The sequence below is a fragment of the Electrophorus electricus genome, chromosome 23, assembly GCF_041902795.1.
Source record: "Electrophorus electricus isolate QZ-2024a chromosome 23, ASM4190279v1, whole genome shotgun sequence".
Classification (NCBI taxonomy): Eukaryota; Metazoa; Chordata; class Actinopteri; order Gymnotiformes; family Gymnotidae; genus Electrophorus; species Electrophorus electricus.
Genome location: NC_137519.1, coordinates 8,053,059 through 8,078,117, shown reverse-complemented (window position 1 = coordinate 8,078,117; position 25,059 = coordinate 8,053,059). Strand labels below are relative to the sequence as shown.

Sequence of the window (25,059 nt, the reverse complement as noted above, 5' to 3'; positions counted from 1 at the left end):
AATCAAAGAAATCAAGAAATTAATGGAAGCAAAAGGAGAGCGCTCTTAAATGGTCCATGCGTCCTCCCTCCGGTAGATGGGGCTTCCGACGCTTGAACATCCACGTGGTTTGCACTGTACAAATACAAAGAAACACATGGTGCTGATTAAACCTGCGGAATATGTGTCTAGTACGTTGAACGCTAGAAAATACTAACACATTTGGAGAAGAAATCAGTGAAATGAAATCACGTCTTTCCGTTCGCTTGTAGATCGGGTCATAAGGGCATGTCGTAAATTGGACACAAGATTTTAACTGCTAGCAAAAACAATGTAATACTGCACAGAACACTATTAAGACGAGAGAATATTGCACCCAGTGAATCTTGAAGGTTCACGTTATGCCAAAAATATTAGGAAGCGCAAAGCAGAATACGTGGGAAAAAAAGGCTACGGTGATAATGGACGCAATTAGTCTTATAAAAGCTGCCGAAAGGACGTTGGGTTTAATTTAAATTTCATTCATGTGCTGTATTCACTATTCGTCTTTTATTATTTATTTCAAATGATGAAATTTAAAATGGAAGCCTAGTAAACAGGAAACTTTGTTAGAACAAGCATTTAATTAATTGAAGATCACGTCGATGTAAAACCTCCCCCTGTGTTCGATATGAAATTCTGAACATATAAACATACATTTTTATTATGTCGTTTAATAAATCGACATAAAATGTATTGATGAGATTGCATGGTGAGTAAATTTGTAATTAGTTAATTAGTTGATCAGTGCATGATTTGTTGTTGCATGAAGGTACAAATGCGACCTAGTTTTTGTTTATAGCACGCAGGGCCTATAAGGTTACTTGTAGTTTTTCAACTCATGGACATTTACAAGCCAGTCAAGAGATTACTTGCTTTCAAAACTACATTTCCCTCGCTCAGGCGTGTGCCTGCCAGCGTCCACTCTGATTGGCTGTTACTGTGGGTGAAAGTGCACATTAAAGATATACCAATACCTAGAATAGTGACGATCTTAACCGTCATTTTCTAAAACACAGTTTCCTGCAACAAATATTAGGCCTAGACAACATCAACTGAATTGACTGCTTTAACAGTCGCAAAGGATAATCTGTTTTTATTTATTGGTTGCTAAAAAAATTATGTTCACACGGGAGAAGGGTAAAATGTCCTGAAGGGTTTGCTCCGTCATTAGTACCATTGGCACTGTGTTGTGTGTAGGCAGCTCTCTTAGTTAACCTCCCGAATTTCTCAGCCTCTTAGACCTGGGATGGGAAACTTGGCTAGCTAGGTTAGCTAACGAAACTGTCAAGCGAAGTCATATTAAGGATGACATTTTAGCGCAGAGTGTTTATTTTTTTAGAGGACGGACACCGACAGACAACATGGCAGCTCTGTTGCTGCATGGAGGCCGCTACTGTAAACGCGTTGGGTCACTGCTGTCCCGCAGCAGTAACTTTAACGTGAGGAACGAGAGGATGCGTTTCAGTGCCGGCATGAGAAGAAAGCCGAACTGTGCGTTACAGCGATCAGTGTCACCGTTTCCAATCCAGCCCGTCCGTGGACTATCATCGGAACTCATTCAAGTAAGTCGGGGAGCCCGACGGTTACTTAATATAATAGGAAAACGAATAGCACCAGGAACGTCCGCTCAACATGTTAACATATTTAGTTTTAAATCGTTTATGCGTTCTTTTGTTTAGTTTGCATTATTTGTAAGCATAAATATATGTTAACTTTTACAGCAAATCCTAAACAGACCTCTTAGTCCAGAGTTTCTGGGACTGAGCAAGGCAATCTGTAGAAACAATCTGGGGTCTTATCCAATAGGATTGTGGAAATTTCTTGGTAAGTTACTAAATGGCTAAACAATGTAGGTGTTTGCAAACAACTAAAAACAAAAACATGATATTGACTATACTCCTATTGCATGTACATTGCATGTGTTTTATTCACACTTCTGTTAAATTTCACTGGCCTGAAATCAAACATGGTTAGGGGATAGGGATCAAAAAAGTATTATTTGCAGTGGATTGGATCAAATATAGAAAGGAAAACCCAGGAAGTCTGAGTGTACACTAGATGCCTACATGTGCAGTAAAAAGGATGCTGGAATTTTTGTAGTTTTAATACAAATGTATTAGTATTACTGAATGATTGCAGCAGATAAAGTGTGGTGTAATCATGCAGGATTTTACAGCAGTAATGTAAATGTTCACCTTATGGTCTTTATTCCCTCCCAAATCAGGCAGTATCAATTATTTTAGCAAATCTTCTCGAAAGCAAAACAAAGCTGGACCAAAAGGCAAAACACCTGAAGAGGATGAAGGTACCTTTGATGGGTTACATGCTGATTTGGCCTGAAATTACAACTCAGAATAGTTTTATTTTACTGGTGGCATTTGCCTGTTGTTTCTTAATTTTGCCTCTTTTTTTTTTTTTTTGGATCTCACTTCAGATGAGAAGAAGAGACGTGAACAGGAGAATCAGATGTACAAGGAGCGTTTGCGTACTCTCCTCATCATCGCGATCGTCATGAGCCTCCTAAACTCCCTCAGCACTAGTGGGGGAAACATATCCTGGAACGACTTTGTGAACGAGATGCTGGCCAAAGGGGAGGTGTCACGGGTGCAGGTGGTCCCTGAAAGCGATATCGTGGAGATCTACCTCCACCCTGGGGCGGTGATCTTTGGCAGGCCGGTGCGTGTCCTCCTCCCTCTGGCTACTCTTGAGTGCAGATGAAAGTGCAGAGCTGAGCTAACAGCTTTGAATTGTCAAGCTGAAAGCCACCTTAAATGTAACCACATTAGGTCACAATCTTATGAAAGGAATGTTTGTACCCCACACTCCTGGGCATAGCCTCGATATGTGATCGTGAGTTCACCCCATTTACGCCGCATGCGACTGGTTGTGTTTTGCAGAGGCTTGCCCTAATATACCGCATGCAAGTGGCCAACATTGACAAATTTGAGGAGAAGCTTCGCGCTGTGGAGGAGCAGTTGAATATCGACTCGAAGGACAGAATTCCAGTGTCCTACAAGCGCACAGGCTTCTTTGGGAAGTGAGTAGCTGTATGAGTAGGAGGAAGCTAGCCAGCCTTTGAAAGCGCAGTGAGCGGTCCTTAGCCGTTGCTCTGTGATTTTTAGTGCTTGGGGTAAGTGGTCTTTAGTTGTTGCTCTCAGGTTCTTTGTATTTGTTCTCTGCCATTACAGTGCCCTCTATGCTCTGGGCATGGCCGCCATCGGGGTCGCGATCCTGTGGTACATCTTCCGCCTGGCAGGAATGGGTGGGCGAGAGGGTGGATTCAGCGCGTTTGTATGTTATGCCTCCTCAGGCTTTCCTCTCAGTGTTTATGTCTGTTTTCCATTGACTGGTTTGCTCATTTGTTTATTTAAGAATCAGTTAAAAATGGCCAAGTTTACCATCGTTGATGGGAAGTCTGGCAAAGGTGTGAGCTTCAAAGATGTGGCAGGGATGCACGAGGCCAAGGTGGAGGTGAAGGAGTTTGTTGACTACCTTAAGGTAATCACACACTAACCTTGGATCAGTTTTAATGTCAGACCCTACTGTCAACATAATGTTCACCCTGTACTCATGTCCATCCACGCATGTCACTAAAGGTGATCTGAACTGTACCATGTATTGGAAGAGACTGAGCAGTGGGTGCATGTTTGCAGAATCCAGACAGATACCTTCAGCTGGGCGCGAAGGTGCCCAAAGGCTCCCTGCTGCTTGGGCCCCCTGGCTGTGGGAAGACGCTGCTGGCCAAGGCAGTAGCCACTGAGGCCCAGGTGCCCTTTCTTGCCATGGCTGGCTCCGAGTTCGTGGAGGTGATTGGAGGTGAGGCCTCATCCAACAGCCTGCCACGCTTTAACAAAAGTGCTGTCACGCTGTTCGGGTGCATTTGTGCAGACCATGCGGAACGCTTAGGAATTCAGGTGTGTTTGTTGTAGATGCCACTGAACTCTGAGTTCAGGTGTTTTAGTGAATGCTGAACCTTCGGTACTGCTGAACTCCAGAAGTGCACTTTTATCGTGTATGCAGTAAGTAGAGTGGTGGACATTGTCAGAGGTGAATGTTTGGTCACTGAGTCATTCCATGGTGACAGGGTTTGCTGGTGGTTTGTGTGTGTAATGTAGGTCTTGGTGCTGCAAGGGTGAGGAGCCTGTTCAAAGAGGCCCGGGCACGAGCCCCTTGCATCGTCTACATCGACGAGATCGACGCCGTGGGCAAAAAACGCTCCACCAACATGTCTGGCTTCACCAACACGGAGGAGGAGCAGACCCTCAACCAGCTGCTGGTGGAGATGGATGGTGAGGAGGGGTGGGTGGGGGCAGACGGTGTCTCTTCGTGCGCGGTTTGGGTTCCTTTGAAAAGAACGTCTTTGATGCTTGTTGTCCAGGAATGGGCACCAGTGATCATGTGATCGTCTTGGCATCCACCAACCGGGCAGACATTCTGGACAATGCACTGATGAGGCCTGGCAGGCTGGACAGGCACATATTTATAGACCTCCCCACTCTTCAGGTCGTGTGTGTGTGTGTGTGTGTGTGTGTGTGTGTGTGTGTGTGTGTGTGTGTGTGTGTGTGGGCACCGTCTTATTTTGTGAGTGCGCATGACTCCGATTGTCCTCTTGGTGAGGATGGAAGTGTGTGTTTAACTGAGTTTCTTGCGCTTGTGTTGCAGGAGAGAAAGGAGATCTTTGAGCAGCACTTGAAGATCCTGAAGCTTTCCCACCCTGCAGACTACTACTCCCAGCGGCTGGCTGAGCTCACGCCGGGCTTCAGTGGTGCGCATTCTGCCAGCACACTCCTCACCCACTACTTGACGTGACCTGACCCGAGCCATTTCTGCTGCTGCTTGATTACTGTACTGACAGATGAACGTTATTTTACTGTGCTTTTTTTTTATCTTTCCTAAAGCCTTTGCCCAGTTTGCCAGAAATCCCTAGTCCCATATCAATAATCCCATTTCCATAATCCCAGGTCTCTTATCTGTTCATATTTGGCTGGTGGGGCTTTAATGTGGTGTTCATTGTTTCTGTCCCAGGTGCTGACATTGCAAACATCTGCAACGAGGCGGCTCTCCACGCGGCCCGGGAGGGCTACAAATCCATCGACACCTTCAACTTCGAGTATGCCGTGGAGAGAGTCATCGCAGGTTAGCACCGCAGTGGTCAGACTTGCTGGCTGGCATCTCCCTGCTGTGGCACTGTGTGGGCAGACTGTCTTGACTGCTGTTTTTTTGCGGACTTTTCTTCAGGCAGCGTGAAGAAGAGTAAGATCCTGTCCAAAGAGGAGCAGAGGGTGGTGGCCTTCCACGAGTCTGGCCACGCCCTCGTCGGCTGGCTGCTGGAGCACACGGAGGCTGTTATGAAGGTGCAGCACTTGATAGATTTTTGCTTTCTGAACTTGAACTTTCCTGGGATTTTTCTCCAGCCTGGAGCTGCTTTTTAGCGTAAGAAAGCTAGTAGAATTCATTAAAAAACAACAAAAAACCCCAGGATAATACTAAATAAGTACAGCTTCCTTTTTAAGCTTCTAAACTTATACACTCTCTCTCTTTTGTGTAATTGTAGGTAGTGTGTACTTTACAGTTATTGTAGAGGTTATTTGAGTCCTTGTGTCTGAGACTGTGTTTTCCCTGGTTCAGGTGTCGATAGCTCCCAGGACCAACGCAGCTCTGGGATTCGCACAGATCCTGCCCAAAGACCAGTACTTGTTCACCAAAGAGCAGCTGTTTGAGCGCATGTGTATGGCTTTGGGAGGCCGAGTCTCTGAAGCCATCACTTTCAATAAGGTCACCACAGGTATGATGGGTACACTCATGCAGGCAGGGACACAAAGTCCCCACAATGGAAGATGAAGGCAAAACGTCATCTGAAGGTGTCTTAGTTGGAGAATCATAGTCTGTATCTCTCTGACTCTGGGCCCTAACCTCATATACTGAAGCGATCAGAAGCCAATCACCCACCGAGTCAGTGTTTCCCAGGCCTGGTCCTGGTCTCTGCACTGAACGTTAACGTTTTCCCCAGTCCCAGCACACCTGAACCAGCTCAGCACCTCATTAGCACACCCTTCGTGGGGGCAGGGTTAGCAGGGAGTATGAGAAATGTTGGAGAAGGGGGAACACTCATGCGTGTGTTGTACTGTGAGTGCTCTGGGGCGGGCAGAGCGAAACGTTTCATTAATGAAACACTTTGTTTAGCAGTCAGCTCCCTTTCTCACTTCTGGTGGGGTTTGGGCAGGTGCTCAGGACGACCTGCGGAAGGTGACGCGCGTGGCTTATTCCATGGTGAAGCAGTATGGCATGGTGCCCACTGTGGGCCACGTGTCCTTCCCTGACACCGAGGAGCAGGGGGCCATCGGACGCAGACCCTTCAGCCAGGGGCTCCAGCAGCAAATGGATCATGTGAGTGCACGCGCACACACAAGCGCGCACACACACACACACACACACACACACACACACACACACACACACACACACTTTCTCTCAATGTAGGGTCACCTTACCACAGACTTCTTCTGATTTAACCCAGACAGCTGTTAACAGCTGTTGCTTGGGGCAGGATGGCAAGGCAGCTGTAACTGAAGTGCGACTGTCCTGTCTATTTGATTTGCTTGTTTTTCTTTTCTTGTTCAGGAGGCTAAGATGCTAATTGCCCGGGCCTACAGGCGCACAGAGAAACTGCTGCTAGACAACAGAGATAAGCTAGTTTTGGTGAGTGTCTGTCCATTAGTGGCTCACGTGGGCGGTGAGTGTCCTGTATGCTGAGTCTGGGTGTCTCTCTGCTTCCTCTTCTGGCCATAAATTACTAATTGAATCCTAAATTATCATAATTAAATGAAACCTAAATTGTGCTACATTAAGCATCATCACAAAGAAGCTGTGCAAAAATGAGATTTCCCTCTTGATCAAGCTGAGAGTGGCCCTGGCACGAAAAGACTTGTGTGGCAGAGTGGGCTGGATTAAAGATGGTGATTAAGATCAGCAGGAGGCCACACCCCTAAGAGGAGGCGTCGGTGTCCTCTTTAGGCCCCGGCAGTAGAGCTGACCAATCCTGCTATTTGTTTTAGCTGGCCAACACCCTGCTGGAGCGGGAGGTTGTGAACTACGATGACATTGAGGCACTGCTAGGCCCGCCTCCACACGGGCCCAAAAGGATGATCTCTCCCCAGAGCTGGGTTGAAGCCGAGAAGGACCAACAGGACACGGGCGAAGAGGAGCCCCGCAGACCCCCGAGGAAGAGTGAAGAAGAGGAGGAAGTCCTGGGGCCAGTGTAAATCCCAGTGCAAGCATAATATCAAATGTAGATATTGGTAAAAGGCATGCTAGGACTTGTGGGTAATGTGTACTAGTGCAGAAATGCCGGTGAGCTTCGAGTCAAAAGCACCAGGGGTGCTTATTGGTTACTTCTCTAAAACTGACAGAACCAATAGGCTCCTTCTGTTTTAGAAAGTGTGCAAGCACGTTTTAGCCACACTACTGCAGCTCTAAGCCATATCGACAAAGTGATGGACACCTATCTGCGGAAAAAGTCATGTTGCAGCGAAGCTCGTGTGAATCCCAGAAGTGTCCTTCACAAGGGAGCTGCAGTGGTGTAATTACAGTAATGGTGGGCTTGACTTTAAAATGCAACTACTATGTCTTCATTTGTGAAGATCAGAGGCATGTGCTGTGTTTGTGTCTTATGAGACTAGTCTTCTGTGACGCATCTCGTAAGAAAACATGAGAGGGTTTGAACCGTCTAGAAATAAGTGAAATAAGAAATAAGTGCTCCAGATATGAAGCTGTATGGTGTCTGTTAACAGGTTGAGGTAGCGTGTGCACAGACTGTTAATAAGTAATTCTGGAAATGATGCTAAATAAATTCATTTTTTGTGTACTTTCTTTTGCTTGGTTTACCAATGTACCTGTGGTGGGTTAGGGTTCAGAAAGTGCCACAGTAACATTCTGCTCTTTTATTTTTAACCAAAAAGTTTTACAAAATGCAACATCAACAGTTTTCTTATTAAATAAATAGTGGTTATAGTAAAAAATAATCCAAACAACACAATAAAAAAGGAATTAGAATCTGTGATTAAAATGTTTCCCATGTTCTTAAAAGCAAAAACAACATATCAAACTGTCCTGGCTAAAGCCCTGTTTACACCTGTGAATAGTGGTTTAAGGCATCAGGTAATGTTTGGGTGAAGCTTTAAATCAAATCTTTGGCTCCCTCAGAAAGTTAAATGTAAATCTACATATATACACAATTAAGGAAGTTGTAAATATAAAAAAACATCACAAAATTACTCATATATTTCAACTTACAATGTTCCGCTTGTTATTTGTCACTCAGTCTTTAAACAGACTTCTCCAACTAAGAGTGCGCACGTTCATACTTTTCGTTATTCCTACACATCCCACAACCCCCTTCGTTCAATCACTTTCTCTAGATCCTGCAGTAAACGCAATCATGAAAGCCTGCACTTAATTTTACACTCTTCTCACTCATCTTGGAATGAGAAGTGTTCGTGTGGGGCACGTATTTCATATTTACCTGGTGAGGAAAGGGTGATGTTCCACTCTCCCTAAAGCATCACAGTGGTATGGATATGGTTACTCAAACAGGATAGGATCTGTATTACTGTCAGAATGGTAGCTGTCAGTCACAGTTTTTGTATTTCACATTTAATGTAACACTCCTGATTGAATTGATATTCTAATAAAGCAAAACATCATCTGAAGGTTACTTCTTAAGGATTTTATATTACATTCATGGTACGTACATAGCCTGCTCATAAATACTATATAGACATTCATGAAAGAAATTGCTTGTGGTTATCTACACTGGCTGTGCAACCGTAAAGTGCTACTGATCATTTTCATTTGGGTCAGCTGTGTTTGAGGTCTCCTGTGCTAAGACTACAAATGGACATACTAGAGATAACACTCAAATTAGTGCTCACCCTACAATGTCTTCATTTCTCCTGTTTAATAGAGCTTGTTAGAATACCATACCCTATCTCTTATTAGTGTTTGCTGAGGCACTGTTGCACTGTCTACTGTTGTTGCGGTGTACGTTTTATACTCCTGTGTTCATGGCCTTTCATCACTTCAGACCAGTAAAGTAGCCCACTGATTTGAGACCACACAGAGAGAGAAAAACAGCTCAGAGTCTCTGGCATGACGATGGCAACCTTTCGCAGGAAAACACACAAGGAGAATGTAATGAGCTCAAAACTGGGATTATATTTCCTGAGTGGCTACTTCGGATTTGGCAGGCCAGAGCCTGGTTGGCTGAAGGGTTCAAGGGGAGGGACCATGTCACTGGGAACCCTCAGAAGATCAATGTTGACTATAGCTACCATTACCTTGATCAATGATTTACAGATCCTTCCCATCCTCACCAGTAGGAGGCGACGTCAGCAACCCCAAACCTTGTTGGATGGGGAATGTTGAAACTAAGTTGTTCCTAGAGGTTGTGGTAACAATCAGAACAATGTTTGACTGCGAGCTCTAGGGGTGAGCTCAGTATAGGTGGAGGGGCCTGGTCACTAGCGTGGCTCGTACATGTTAGCCAGTTTCTTGAAGCGTGGCCCCCAGTCGTTGAGGTAGTCGTAGTCCTGGTCCTCGTCTGAGCCGATGGAGGCAATGGAGCTCAGGCTGCCTGCCAGGGAACCGTCTCCTTCATAGTCATAGATCAGGGCCGTGTCGTACGGCGGCACGTTGGGGTCATTGTCTGCGATGTCCAAACCCTGGGGGCAGTGGAGGAAAAGAGAGAACTCTTGTCACTGATGCCGTGGAGGTGTTGTAACAGCAAGAACATCCATGACACGTTCACTGATTGCATCATCGCAGCAGTATGTGCCCTGCAATACAGCGAAAAGCTACAGCTATTCATGTTGGGTTGTCCTCACTCACATCATTGATGAAGTCCTCGATGTTAGTGGGGTCTGCTGGGGGTTTCCGTGGATACCTGGGCGAGGGGAGATCATACGGTGCATCTTTCCTGAGTGGCTGCTTCCGTTTGGGCAGGCCAGAGCCTGGTTGGTTGAAAGTTTCAGGGAAAGGAACCATGTCACTGCGTGACCTCAGAAGATCAATGTTGAACGCGTCCTAAAAGGCAAAATAACACTGAAATTGCAGAAAAATAAGAGCCCAGAAAATGGCTAGACCTTTATTAAAAGTAAATATTACAGGTAAATATTTTTATTCATCCTGCTTAAATAATTTTTACGATTTGCAGCTGTAAATACATATATAAAAAAAGATAAAACACAACAAAAAACACTTGACAAATGTCATCCATGTGCATTAAAGTAGATGGGTGGTGTTAAACATGTCCTCTCCGCTGTGCAGGAGACAGGGCGGGGCTGGATGAATTCCCCAGGCTAAATCAGAGGGACTCCAGATTACACACCCCATGTTCTCATTTCCCATTCATCCTCCAGCGCTCACCATGTGCCACCTGCTGCTGTAAACTCCCCTGCCCCCTGCCTGCTCCACCCCACTCCATTTTCCTCTGACTGGTGTTCGTTCACAGTCTGCATATTAAGCCACGATAGGCCCTCCCCTGAGGGTGTGGCATTTGCACTGGTCCTTTTGTTCCACAATTGCACAGTCACACTCATCACCTCGTCTTCCTCCCCACCACCCTGCTCATTGTAGTTGAAGACGTTGTCTCGCACGTCGTCGTCTGATTCACAAACCAGGAGGCCGCCTCCCTTCCGCACACTGTGGCTGGTGCAGCCCCTCACAGCCATGGCCAGGAGAAGCAGTACTGAGCAACACACACACACACACACACACACACACACACACACACACACACACACACAGTCCAAGTTCAGCTTCTCAGCATTTGTATAAAATACATCACCACCAGTTTGGGGTGAGTTTCGAGGTCATTTGAGATTTTTTCCCGCAGTTCCACTTGTTTCAACTGGAGTGGAGCCTCACGTGTACTCACAGAGCAGAAGGGTTGCGCTGGCCGTGATTATTATGAGGGCGATGAAGCTGATGCCCACTCGTGCCCCAAAAATGGCAGCGGCTGCCATGGTCGTGCACCCCCCGGCCCTGTCGCACGGGCACACGGTGACGTTGACCAGGGCACTGGAGGAGCGGGCAGGGGAGCCCGAGTCGGACACTGTGATGGGCACAAAGAACTCACCCCAGTGTATGTCTATCAGCGGCTGCAGCACTGCATGGGTCTCTAGAGAGAGGGATAGAGAGAGAGGGAGGGAAATAGAGAGAGATGGGGAGGGAGAGAGAGGGAGAGAGAGGGAAATAGAGACAGATGGGAAGAAAGAGAGGGAGGGAGAGAAAAAGAGAGACACAAGAAACAGTGAGATACAGTTCACAATATTAATATATCATTCACTCTCTGATCTCCAGAACTAACAAGCAGACATCTCAATATTTGCTCTTTCCCTTGTGATTTAAAAGAATACTTAATGCTAATATGTTAATATGGCTCTGATGGCTATGTAACACAAGTTGGGACCATTTAACTATCCTCTGTTACTAAGCATTTTAACATTTTTAATACATCTCTTTCAAAGAACTATAAGCCTACAGCATGTGCATAGAAGCTTAATTCAATGTATTTATTTATTATTTTTTTGTATGTGTTTGTTTACCATTAAGTGGTATGACGGTCCAATTGGCAGCTATGTCTGCGTCAGCCAGGGCAAAGGTGAAAGGGTCAGCATGAGGGGTCAGGTCCTGGTCCATGGCGCTGAGCAGCAGACCCATCTGGGTCAGGTCTGAGGTTCTGTCTCTGCAGACGGTGCCGCTCAGAGGAACCAGAACAGGGGGGAAGTCGTTGGTCTCCCACAGTGTGATCACCAGGGAGGCTCTAGCAGAAACTCCTCCCGTGTCTAGGAGGCGTGGTTAGATTACATAAGTAACGGGCAGTGAGCCAATCACTGATCACTCTGCTCACTCACTTGGTCAGTTCAGTAGAAAAGAGGTTTACATTAGACTGAAAATTCTGTCCTTCTACAAGACCGTTACCAACGATAATTCTTGATTATTAGTTCAATTCCAATTGTCAATGACTTGTATTTGTCTTGTATGTCAATGTCATTTTGCACCATCAGGTTTGTGCTCAGGCTGATGATGTATGGCTTTTCCCCTCTGGGATAATTACAGGTGTTAAGCTTGCAAAACTTTTTGGAATTCTTCATTTCTGCATGAATGGCGCTTATTTAACAAACACTTGGAAATGCAGAATTTCTTCTGAGGTGTTGGGCGTCTCCTGGGGTTTGGGCTGTTGTCATATTGCATAACCTTCTTAGAGGGTTAGACAGACAGACAAGCCTTTCCTTCTGCCGTGGGTTACTGGCATCGACTCTGTATTTATAGATTATATTGATTGCATTTATTGATTGTATTGATCATTCAGCAACTGCAGTCAGTAAAACAGCCCCGTGTGGTTATACCTCCCCCACCCAGCATGGCTGGGACCAGGCCTGTGTCATCATACCCTCTTCCTTCACTGCAGGCCTTATGCTGTTGAGTATTTTGTTTTCTTCCAACCTACACTGTGTACATTATCAGCCATCATCTGTCCACAGTGCGTCTGTATAGCAATGGACTAGCCCAGTGGTCCTTAGCAAATCTCAGATGGGAAAGAATGTTTTGCTTTGGTTTTTGGGTCTGTCTGCTTGTTTTTTATTGAGGTTATCAAATGCAAAAAGATGCCTCCAGAACTGTTCCTGTTATCTTTGTGTTCACTGTTGTATGTGTGAGGTTTCTATGACATGCCCTTGCACTGTCCTTTGTAGGACACACACTTCAGGGAGAAGAGCCACTATCAGAAAAGAGTTCTCAACAAAGAAATGCACTGAAAGCTCTTTTGGTCTGGCCATATTACACATGAACAGAATTCTGTTGAGTAGAGGATAACTAAACTTTATATGGTGGGGCACGTCAAAAGCCCAATGTTCCAGGAGGCCATTATCCTTCAGGTTTGCATACCTTTCTGTCAGTCACTCTGTATACAGTCTTTGTGAGAGGCTGTTTGTGTTCAATTACTTTATTCAGTTACTGACTTATATATGAATACCTGATAATGTGTAGGAGCCATTCAAGCAGAGGTCCAGATCTTTCCAAAGGGTTTACAGTCCTTTTCTACACAACTGTATCTTTCTCTCTTTTGTATCTTTTCTCATCACACACACACACGTCGCACGCACACACACACACACACACACACACACACACACACACACACACACACACACACACACAATGTATGCTTCCTTCATGTGTGGGAATTGGCACTACAGGTTAACATATTTTAATTTCTGTCTTCTACCTAATTAATAAACAGTAGCACCACAGCTGCAAATTGTGGCCTGTTTATGGGACACTCACCCAGGTCGGTGACCTTAACCACGGCCATGTACTTGTTGTTCCTCACATATGGAGAGCGGATGTTGAAAGCCTTTCTGGCTCGGATCTCGCCTGTTTCATGGTTGATCATCAGCCACCTCTCAGGATCCTGAATGATTTCAAACCTGGGTGGAAACAGGACAGTCATTATGGTTGTTATGTTCTATACCGGCAGAAGTTGACCAAAATGGCATATCAGAAAGCTTGATTGCTTAATTAGCAATAAGTCAAAGTTCAGTTAAAGGTCAACCTCTCCAATAAAGGGCATTCTTATCACACAGACTTTGACTTATGTGTTAAAGCAATCCAGCTGTATGAATGATTCTGTTTAGTCAAAAACTCCTATGAAGACATTACACTACTGGAGTGCATTGTGGGTCAGTATTGCCACAGTAGGCAGCAGGTTTCAGGTGGATCAGTCTTACCTGAGCTTAGCATTGTCAGGGTCGTGGGCGATGTCCGACACCAGGACAGTGTCTGGGGCAGTGGACTCTGGAATTGCCACCTCTATGGGGTTCCTATAGAATCGGGGCGCCTCATTTTCATTCAGAACCCTGATGCTGACTGTAGCAGTGTGAGCCTGTTCGGATGCAGCCCTGACACTGAGAGGAACGTCATTGTCTGCTCTCACTGTGAGTCGGTATTCTGCCCGAGACTCAAAGTCCAAGGGCTGCAAGAAAACGTGGGAGCTGTAGTCCACAAAACTGACGATCAAATACTCAGTGTGCTTACTTGTAATGTGTGCCTGTAAACCCAAACTCTGTTTTTGGGAGGGCCAAGGAAGTTCTTTGCGAGTGAAATTTTGAAGCATGCAGATCTATGAGTGACCAATAGATGGTGACAGAGTAACTTTTTTGACTACTTCGTCGTGAGCTGGATGCAGTAGATTTACAGTACATGTCCTGCCAAAGGTTCAGTGTCAGCTGTTAAAGGTGTTACACACTAGGAGGCTTTTTACAGCAAGCATGCATTATTAACCGAATTGCTGCGATCAATGGAGCTTTTAACTGACCTTTTCCACTGAGATTATACCCTCGTTGGTGTTCGGCTCAGTTCGGATGGCAAAGTTCCCAGCAGAGTCCCCCCTTATTATGGAATAAGTGATCCTCCAGTTCTCTCCATTCTGCTCATCCTTGTCTGTAGCATTTACTCTGCCCAGATCCTCGCCCACCTTGTTCTCCATAGCAAACATACTGTACTGCAACCACAGGAGAGAACCTGGGGTCAGGTCATTGTGATAAAGCAGGGTTCTGCTGCTCAGACCGGACCCCCCCCCCCCCCCCCCCCCCAGCAGGCTGATACCGTGTCAGGATGGAACTGCGGCGCGTGGTTGTTGATGTCACGGATGTGGATGATGGCTTTGCCTCTGCTGGTGAGGCCCAGTCCAGACATGTCTGCCACCTGCAGAGTCAGCAGAAAGGACTGCACCACCTGAGGACAAAATAAGATTGTGACTGCAGCTGTGTCCACCAATATTGAATGCCCCTTGGGTCCAACCAAGTCCTGTTTTGTTTTTCATTAAGCTATAATTCTACATTTTAGATAGATGAAGGGATTTTTTTTTTTTTTTTTTGCTCCAGTGACATCACTTCTTTTAAAAGTTCCTCAATTTGTTCTGTATTCCAAAGCATGGGAGTGCCACTATCCATTTACAAATACTTGTCTATTAAATTACTACTACTACTACTAATAATAATAATAGTAATAATATCAACGACAACAGTAATTTTGACTTTTTAAAAATGCAACCTACATCTCGGTCCAAGCCCACATCTCGGGTGTAGATCACCCCTGTTTCATTATTGATGCCAAACATCGTCTTGTTGATGCTGTACCGCGGGAAGCTCTCCTGCGCAGTGATGGTGTAGCTCAGCGCAGCGTTGTCTGTCGAGGGGTCGTCGGCATCCAGCGCGGCCACTGTGAGCACCGAAGTGCCTGGGTAAAGTCATTAAAAGGTGGAGAAGGATGAGGACAGCGTCCCAACAGTTCCACCACAGTTTAGGCTGATTTATAATTTTGTTTGTCTAGTGTTTTATGACCTTAAAAAACGGATGGGAGTTTTAAAAAGCAGCTTTCCAAAAAAAAAAAAGGTTTATAATCTAAAACACTGAATTATGTGTGCATGATTTTCCTTGCTTCTTAGAGCTGTTGATTATGCCATTGGTTCTGTTACCCGGGATGGAGAATTCAGGCACATAGCCAATGAACTCCTCTTGGATAAATTTTGGTCTGTTGTCATTTTGATCCAGTACGTAGATTTGTATGGTGGTCGGGTTTTCCAGACGCTCTCCACTCAGGGAAAGAGCAAAGGCTTTGAGCTGTGGGCACACAAATTAGATCCCCAAGTTAGACACGTGTATTATCATAAGCTACTAATTTCTCACCTATCAGTATATAATGACATGCATTAATTTTATCAAACAAATCAAATCTAATCAGTCACTTTAGTGAATTACTCTCATTGTTCAAGGTGTGAGTCACTTTGAAAACCTATATGACTTTCCATTTAAAACATTTCATTTCCATCTAAAACACTTAACCCTCCAAACCCTGAAACAGCTGTTTGCAAGTTGCTGCAACATTACATGGCCTTCCACCAGTGAACACCTCTGAGCCCAGAGAAACATCTTGGCTCTCAATTTACCGTGAAGCGATTGTGTTTCTCTCTGTCCAGGGGCATCATGCTCTTGATCCATCCGGTTTTATCTTCGATTTCGAAGAGGTTCTTGGGCTCCTGGTTGACCCCAGGACCCTCCAGCTTGTAGATCACCTCGCCACTGAAGACCTTGTCCGATTTAATCTGCAGGACAAGACGTGGAATGTGTGTTAAGGACATGGAAATGTTGGAGGAACGTTTCAGTCAGGGCAATATGTAATATGTAAGAAAAGATATATACAGAATATGACAAAGTTGCAGTGAGGTTCTTTTCTACTTTTTGTGTTTTCTGCTTTCTATTTTTTAAGCTATATGCAATTTTTGGAAGGTATACACACAGCCGAATTATTTGAATGTAACCATTTTGTGAAGCTTCGTTTCCTTCGGCTTGTCCGTTGTATTCCGTGGACGTGAATTACCTGGACCAGGTACTCAGGAACATGCTTGCTGTTCTCAGACACCCGGATGGGTGGAATGATCCAGTCCCTCTTCACCCGGCCCAGACCGGCACTTTTCGCTCGCCATGGATACAGCACATCTGGGTTCAAGCCATCTTGCCTCAGTGGGGTGCCGCTCAGAGCCTGCAGTGTGGTGGTGCATTTATGAGTGCTTCTGAAGTATTCTTTTAGAATATGTGCCACAGTCATACTGGAAAACACAGACAGGACACTGCGACCATGGGGCAGGCATTTCTCCCCTGATCTCAGAGAAATAAGAATGCACCGGTGTGAATTCCGTTGGTTTAAAAGGAAAAAGGTGAAGTGCTAGATTGTCCTGAATGGTGATAGCACTTGTCTGCTTCATGAATTTGCTTCCCCTGTTTGTTAGGTGTTTTTTTTCATGCCGAATCTAAATGCTTTCAGAATTTCTCTACCACCCATAGTGTTTTTGTTCCAGTATATGTGCATGCCATTATATACGGTATAGAAATGCGGTACCAAGGAAGGCAGATACCCTCTGCGCTGGCAGACTACTGCTGTTCCCTGAAGAGGGGATGTTCTTGAGGCCAAATAGAGGCAAACATCACAGATGTTAGAAGGTTGCACATATGTGTTAACAGTAATAATAGTAGGATGACCATACTTCCACTTTTTCCCCAGACATGTCCACTTTCTGTGACCTATAAATGTGTCTGGAATCGGAGTTGTCCAACAGAAAGCATTTGGCCCATCATGGGGAGATTGTGAGTTTCATGCCCGGTGATGCCATAGCCATCTGTGCCTGGGAGCCTTAGAGAGCAGATTGGCTGTGCTCTCAGGGGGAGGGTGGCACACTCGCTCTCCCCTGTCAATCACGGGCTGAGCTCATGCATTTCTGAGCTCATGCATCAGAAATGGGGGGATAGTGCTATTCTCTGAGCATGTTACTTTGCTCCTGTTTTTGCATGAGCTGCAGCTTGAAAAGATGCAATGATTGGTTGCTTGTGCCTTGGAGGAAGCATGTGACAGCCCTCGCCCTCCATGATTGGCAGGTGTTCTATGACTGGGAAGACATACCTGATGGGTGAGAATTGGAGATCGCTAAAATCCAACAGAATATACCAAAAAGGTGTCTGGCCGGGAATTCTAAAATGTCTGGAATTTGACTGACAATTGCTTTCTACAATCATACACTGTGGCTGGTTGTGCATCGCTTTCACCATTCTTTAATAGGCCCCGCCTTCTCACACACCATAATTAGTCGATAATGTACATGCCCTACACACAACCATTGATCAGACTGGACCTCAGCTGTATCACAGAAGCGTGAAGTTTACCTTTAATATGATATAAGGCCTAAAAATGCCCAAACACAGCAGACATTTTTATGTCCATATCCATTATATCTGTGTACAGCATGCATGTAACAAAATAAATCAGCATCTTTACACTTACACCCCACCTCCCACCTACACTCCCATTAAATGTTTTTTTTAGGCATGTAAGTCTAATAAAACAGAATTTAAAAACAAATCTGACATAATTATAGATGTGGACAGTGTTTGTGTGGAAATCTATTTTAGACTAGATACCCACATGGTTTACACATCTGCCTTGTTAAAATAGCATTTTCTAAAATCTAAAACAGATTGATGAAAGCATACCTGGCTATATCAGAACTACTGAAAAGTGTTTAGTGAAGTAGTGGATTATTGTGGTAACTGAATTTCATTTATTTTATGACCAAAGAAAAAAAAAAATAATAAAAAAATAAATAAATAAATAAATATATATATATATATATATATATATATATATTTTTTACTGGAGAGTGGAATGGAGAGCAATATGATTATTTGGCCATATAGGCTTTGAAGGCAACTGTTATTAGTCCTGAAATTAAGTCTAATAAATACATTTATTAAAATGTGTATGATATGTGCCCATCCCCCACCTCTGGCCTTATTTATAAATAAATAGCATAATATATACTTCATCTAAGATTTACTTAAAAGCTATACTTGATTGAAAAAGTATAAAAACAGATTAGAATTCAGCAGAAAACTACCTGTTTTAGTTTGTCAAACAAACAAACAAAATTTGTCTTCCTGTGTGTGGTAAAAGGGAGCAGCTGTGTGCACAGTTCCAGTCTGCAGTGCTACAGATGTGCAACACAGCAGCCCTGTGCAAATTAAGAGTGGAGCCCTCTCATTTTTGCTATTCCTCTCTTCTTTTCTCTGTATGCCCCAACACACACACACACACACACACACACACACACACACACACACACACACACACACACACACACACATGCCTTATAATCATTCATTCACACACTTGTTCACACACCCTCACATACATGTCACATATATCTCTGCTCAGCCATGAACTCATTCTCACACTGCACAGCTGTCTCTTGGCGCAGTGAACTCCACTCCCCACCCACGGCTTACCACACAGACACACACTGTCCCACGCTGCACCTGACTGAGTTCCCAGGTCAAACTCTGAGGTTGCTACAGTTAAGGAGTCCTACATCCTCCCCCACTAATACATTCCCTCACAGGGCCTTCTTCACCTCGCTGGAAATTCTGTGCACTCAGTTCAACCAGAATAGTCCCTAAGCTATTTGGATCAGATGCTGCCCTCAGGTCATGGTTTTGATCAATTGACAGTAGTGTGAATGTAAAACTGTAGTAGGTGGAACAGGCTTTGAGAACTTAGGCTGGAGACCTGGGGGGTTTCTGCTGTACACCAAAAGGCTGCCCCCCATTTTACCCAACCCCACTCGCGCACCCCCCCTCCCAACAATCAAGAATGGAATGTAGAATTCATGGAGAAAAAGTTTGGTGGCTGACCATTTGCTACAGAAAACACTTTTGGCATGCAGATTATATTAGCTAAGAAAAAAGACATTCAGATATTGTCTTGCTCCCAAACTTAAGTTATGCTATAACTATATGTTTTTCTTTGGCATGGCATAGAACGAGGGGCAACCTTCTGAAAACCATCACTTAACTTGGCAGACGTTTTGGGAACACTGCACACATATACGTAAGAATAAATACTCAAACTTCTCAAAGAGACGTGCTGAACCGCTCTCTCGCCATTGGGGGTGACACTGTAAAAACTTATGCTGCCTTTAAGAATTTCGTCCTAACTGGGTTCCGTTCCAGAGGAATAAGCAGGAGCTGTGTCTGTGGGTGGCAGCTGATTGATTCGTCTGTAGCTGATGGTGCTGGAGAGGAACTGCTGGCACTCTGGCATGCCCGAGAACAGCCTGCTATGGAATGGCAAGCCTGCCAGACGCCCGCAGGCTGAGTTAGAGCAGGCTAATCTTAGCCTGCCGCATTCCATCGTACTCATGCCCTCTCATACACCCAGTCTCCCACTTGCGTACACCCACATGCGGTAGATCAGGCTTAGCTTCTGAGTCTCTCCATCAGAAATGGTCAGAGCTATTGCAACTGAAGAAAAAGATTTGACCTTCATATTTATACTTACGTTTAACCTTCTAAACTTTAAGCTTATTGTTTTGCTATTAATACTAATGTATTTTTCAGGCTCTGCCGGAAATTGTTCAGTAGCTACATCAAAACACATATGATGTAGTTACAATAATATAATATTTTTCAGGAATGAGAGTATGGACTCACCAATATTATGTGCTAATTTCTAATATGTCTCAAAGAAATGGATACACACAAGTACTTATTTTTCATACTATTTTTCATACTATGGCTTTAATACTCTAATGAGGTTCATACATGTATCCTACAAGCTTTCATGTCAAGTAGCGAATATATAAAAATGTTTAATAATTGATTGAAACATTTTCTCTAGATACATGTTGTACCCACTACTGACAGAGCTGAATCAGGCCGATGGGGCCCAGACGCAGGCACTGGTGAGTCTCTGGGTGGCATCCTGCAGAGGTCTGCTAATGTCTTTAGCTGTGTAGCACATGGTTACTTTGCAGTCTCGTGAATTAACCGCGCTGTGTTTGGGACCCGGTCAGAGCCCACACATGCTCATTTTCCTCAAGATTTTAGTGCCTGGTGGAGCCAGTTTTACACACTCTGCTGCCAGTGGTCTGACCCTATGGCCAGCACCAGCGTTTGAACAGTTGTAGGTGAGCATGTTGGGGGAAGGGTTATTTCTTCACTGCACTGTTTACTGGAACATTTTACTGTGGAATTGAATATGGTCGTATCTGGTTGGTGTGCAATGACTCCCATCACTTGTCTGTCAGCAGAAGGTTCCACCTAACCTTTATGACATTCCTGATATGCTATGCCTCAAATAAACCTCTGTAACCAGACCCTACATGTTTAGCAGTTATACCACATTTCTCATTTCTGAACAACAATGGGTATTCCAAAATGACTTTGATAAATTGTGTAGCTGCACATAATAGGCTGATGTTCATCTGATTTGGGTTTTCTCTTCATGATTGTGTGTCATTTGTGAGTACACAGTACACCAATCATGGTGTTGTGTTTATGTTGGGACCAGGGGAATAGGATGGATAAACCCCCTTCCAAGAGAAGCCTGTCTCTACTTCAACAGTTTCCATGCTCTGGACACATTATCCTCTGCTTGAGTACATCTGACCCAGTTTGTGATTGTTAACCGATAAGCTGAATCACATACTGAGAAATCTTGCTTTATGACACACGTAAGTTACATCTCAAAGTCAGAATTGGTCGACAGGAGTATCTCTTACTAGTGAGAATGGACGGAGGTATGTTAGATTAGGGAAAGCACTAACATATGCTGAGAACACTGCCCTTGGGACTGGCACTGGGAACTACAGCGTTTGTCAGTAACAGCCAAAACATATTCTGCCTATTGTTCTCCATTTTTTGGAGTTTTTGGAAATTTCTAGAGTGTACAGATATTTAACCCCATTTATAACTCTACTTTTACCAGAGTAAGACATTCCAGGAAGCCACATATGTCAGGGTCAACTGGCTAGGGGAGTGGGGCGGGGCATGACTAATGAACTGTGATTTGCTACGTTTATGGAATGCAGAATAGGCCAAGATTAGAGTAGTGTACTAAAGGCAAAATCTTTATAACACAAAGCTACAATAGAGACAGATAGTGAAAAATATCCCCATCTTATCTAGATGAGTAAAGATGTTTTGGCTGTTTTCCTTTCCAGGTAAATAAAAATGCAGTATTCATTTACCCACAGTATCCTATCATCTTTTTTCTCATGAGTAATATAATTAAGTAAACTAATTTACCTTTTCACCCCTCTTTACCCAGACCCAGACTAAGTCTGAGTCTGTTAGGCAGTGTCAGTACTAAAGCAAATGCTGAATAATATCTCAGAGTGAAGATCCTAGCGGAGGTCAGTCAGAATGCTGGTAGACAGAGGGAGCTGGTAGACGCACTTAGGTGCCTGTGTCCCATTCTGTCCCATCTTCCAGAACCCAGCCAGGACCTGAACTTATTAAAGGTCTCCATTAGTCCCGTTACTGTCATGGAATGCCATTTGAGACTCTGGGAGGATATAGCTGACAGAACACACACTTGTAAGCATTGCAGGAAATAACTAATATGCAATTAACCTTTCCTGATTAAGTATTTATACCCTGATTTCTTTCCCTTTCATTTGAGCAGCAAGCTCCATATAGCTCTCTAAATATGGAGGTGACAGTTCAGCTTCCGGAGATGCCCCCCCCCCCAGCAGAGACATACATCTGCCACAGCTTGTGAAGGACGACTGGGAAGGGACTGGGAGAACAGAGGGATTTGCCCCTACATTGGATACCCTCCAGCTGGCCCGAGTGATTGTTTCCAACATGCATGAGCTCAACACTGGCTGCTTTAAAAGCTGATTTGTCTGTGATTTCATGGTCTCTGGGCGCTGGCCTTCCTTTTCCGCAGCAGGGATTTACTTCGCAGGACAAACATCATGGAGTCCGCACATCTGGGAGCAGCTGCTGGCCATCAGAGCTGACTGTAAAACAGCCCACGCTCTGGAGGCACACAGGGCCTCTCACTCCCCCTTTCTGCCTGCACTGTTCCCATGGAAATGGCACCTTCTCCTTCTTCAGAGCTCAGGACGTTCCCAGGAGACGGGCCTGGACCATGGGTAGTGCGGTCCACTGCTGGTTTCTGACTGGGGGAATTTAAGCTTCTCCAGGTGTCACACGCAGCTAAAATAGTTGACTGATGCCCCCAACCAGGGCTGTAGAGAGCCTCACAATCAAAGAATACATGTAGATGGAGTAGATAACCGACATGACCAACCATGATTTGGTAAGATTCCTAAACTAATTCAACAAAAATGATTACTGGGAAAAAATTACAACAAATAAATCCCAAATGATCCACTTAGTAACAGTTAAGAAATGTAAGTTATTTGGTGAAGGAATCAAATAGCACCATGCCCAGTGCTGGAATGCTTTGATGTATTTTTGCCATATCCCTTTTGCACTGTAACCGATATGAAATACACTCAGCAGATGACATATTCCAAAGGTCAAATTGACACATTGTAGTACCAAATCATGGTAATAATGGCATTGATCAGAACTAACTGGTATATCAATTATCATATTTTATGCTGATACACTAGAATCAACCATTGGCTTCTTACCACTTAAGATATTAGCTTTTAAACATGAAAGGTTTTCCTGATGAACACATACACACTCCAAAAAGCATTTTCAATTGTTCATAGATAAAAGATGCACTCATCACGACTGGTAAACGCTGATGTTCTCCTGTTTATTTCAGAAAGGAAGGATGCTTTATTTCTAAGAGCATGTGAGGGTCAAAACTTTCATTTATTCTGTTATTCATTACAAACACAAACAATGTGAATTACTGATTGTGATTTATGTTCCCATGTTTGATATTTCTGCTTTTTCTCCTTGTTAATTAATTATCTCATAATGGAAATGGTGACAGACTGGAAGGCCAACAAACCATAATGTATGAATAAAGCACGGCCCATCTGAAGTCTGCCCTTGCTGTTACTGATTAGCTTTCAACGTCTAATTTATCAGCAGTGTCGCATGTTTAGACCCACCTCTTCCACAGTTTGAGACAGAGGTACTCTGCTAACGACCAGTGTCGATCTGGGTAACTCAAAACAAAGGAAGTTAACAATCTATTACTGAACGTGATCCCTAATGTATATAGATGAGCTAAGCAGATGTGACCTGAACCACAGGCTATTAGCACTTTCTAAAGTCCATCCCACCAGATAAGTTTCCTTTAATAAAATGACTTAGTATTGTTTCTTGACTGCTAGTGTTGCAAAATAACAAAATTGAGTAGTAACTGAAAATTCCTTAATTCAAAATGATACATGATGGAGAATTTCATTAAAAAATAATTTTATCTAGCTTTTAAATGCATTCAACGTTCATCAAGCATATCGTAAAAACCAAACTGAAACGTACAGCTTACTGATGCACGGCTAGAACGTGTCGAGGCCCAAGAGCGGAGCCCTGGGTGACATAGATTCTCTTAAAGATAGCAAAGACTCTTTTCTTACCTGTCCCACAAACCCCAGCAGCACAGCCAGTCCAGCCAGCACCTTGCCTGCCATCCTGTCCTACAGCTTTCTGTCCTCGCTGGCCACTGCGTGCCTCTGGGTCGATGAGGACCGTGGTAGTGCTCGAGATGTGGAAACCTCCCTGAGCCCCTCTGTCCCTCTGTCTGTCTCTCTCTCTCTCTCTCTCTCTCTCTCTCTCTCTCTCTCTCTCTCTCTCTCTCTCTCTCTCTCTCTCTCTCTCTCTCTCTCTCTCTCTCTCTCTCTCTCTCTCTCTCTCCCTCTCTCCCTCTCTGGACCGTGTTTAGAGGGAGATGAGTGACAGCACATGTGCTGTTACTGAGCCTGCCTGATGAGGCTGTAATCCTAGCCCCCCCTTCTTTTCCCCCAAGCTTTGACAAACCCCAGAGTTTCAAGGCTCGGAAGGGGAGGCCACGCAAAGAGCCCCGTTCACAGAGGAAAGGAAACCCCCAGAACGTGGAGGAAATGCTTTATGAATGATGACTGTCTCTTTACATGCTGAGCACTTAGATTTTTATTATTTACTACCCCTCCTCAATGGCATTGTAAACGATTTCTCAAAAAACGCAAAGCGCTACAGCTAATAAACTTTAAATGTGCAAAAGAATGAGCAGAACTTGAGGAGAGAGGCAGGGAAAAGAAGAAGACGAAGCTGAAGAATCTGGAGAGAGCCAGAGCAGCTGGCTGCAGCGCAGAGTGCCCTGCAGAAGGTCAGAGTTCAGCATGCTCTTGGTCACATATCTCACCTTTTGTTCCTGACCTTCTCATTACCAGGCAGCATCTGTGGTTCCAGCCCTGCCTCTCCAACATGGCTCCACGTAAGAGCCATATATTCAGTATAACCACACAAACTGATTTGATCTAAAAGGCTCTGTTCCCCAGTGGCGTCTAATTTGCATTACGATGAATCAGATTTTAAGCAGGTCAATAAGCACCTGAAATGCACCTGAAAAGCTGTTAAAGAGAAACTGATTTATGTTTGAAATCCAAAGTCCAAATGGAAATACATAAGATCCTGCTTTCATTTAAGACAAGAACGTTTCGGTTTTTATAAATGTCCT

The 25,059-nt window shown here is 44.4% G+C and overlaps 2 protein-coding genes across 4 annotated transcripts; one reads left to right on the top strand and one right to left on the bottom strand.

The window, feature by feature from the left end:
• The first annotated feature begins 974 nt into the window (after positions 1 to 974).
• spg7 (SPG7 matrix AAA peptidase subunit, paraplegin) lies at positions 975 to 7,885 on the top strand. Of its 3 annotated transcripts, XM_081706037.1 has the most exons (17): positions 975 to 1,583; positions 1,743 to 1,845; positions 2,246 to 2,326; positions 2,456 to 2,697; positions 2,919 to 3,058; positions 3,210 to 3,312; positions 3,394 to 3,519; positions 3,675 to 3,837; positions 4,137 to 4,310; positions 4,400 to 4,524; positions 4,684 to 4,786; positions 5,047 to 5,157; positions 5,260 to 5,375; positions 5,650 to 5,806; positions 6,245 to 6,408; positions 6,643 to 6,720; positions 7,077 to 7,885. In XM_081706037.1, exons 1-17 carry the CDS (start codon positions 1,383 to 1,385, stop codon positions 7,281 to 7,283), a joined length of 2,394 nt encoding a protein of 797 aa, XP_081562163.1. In that variant the 5' UTR covers positions 975 to 1,382; the 3' UTR covers positions 7,284 to 7,885. The 3 variants fall into 3 exon arrangements, with proteins under 3 accessions (XP_081562163.1, XP_081562162.1, XP_081562164.1); XM_081706036.1 differs by having other exon boundaries at positions 3,210 to 3,519; XM_081706038.1 differs by lacking the exon at positions 1,743 to 1,845 and having other exon boundaries at positions 1,445 to 1,583; positions 3,210 to 3,519.
• A 61-nt stretch (positions 7,886 to 7,946) lies between these two features.
• Positions 7,947 to 24,253, bottom strand: cdh15 (cadherin 15, type 1, M-cadherin (myotubule)). The gene is made up of 14 exons (XM_081706039.1): positions 23,981 to 24,253; positions 16,459 to 16,620; positions 16,028 to 16,183; positions 15,557 to 15,701; positions 15,137 to 15,318; positions 14,686 to 14,814; positions 14,396 to 14,581; positions 13,809 to 14,053; positions 13,366 to 13,508; positions 11,625 to 11,864; positions 10,955 to 11,197; positions 10,620 to 10,765; positions 9,907 to 10,101; positions 7,947 to 9,740 (listed from the first exon to the last, which is right to left on the bottom strand). Exons 1-14 carry the CDS (start codon positions 24,032 to 24,034, stop codon positions 9,540 to 9,542), a joined length of 2,427 nt encoding a protein of 808 aa, XP_081562165.1. The 5' UTR covers positions 24,035 to 24,253; the 3' UTR covers positions 7,947 to 9,539.
• Positions 24,254 to 25,059: the final 806 nt, after the last annotated feature.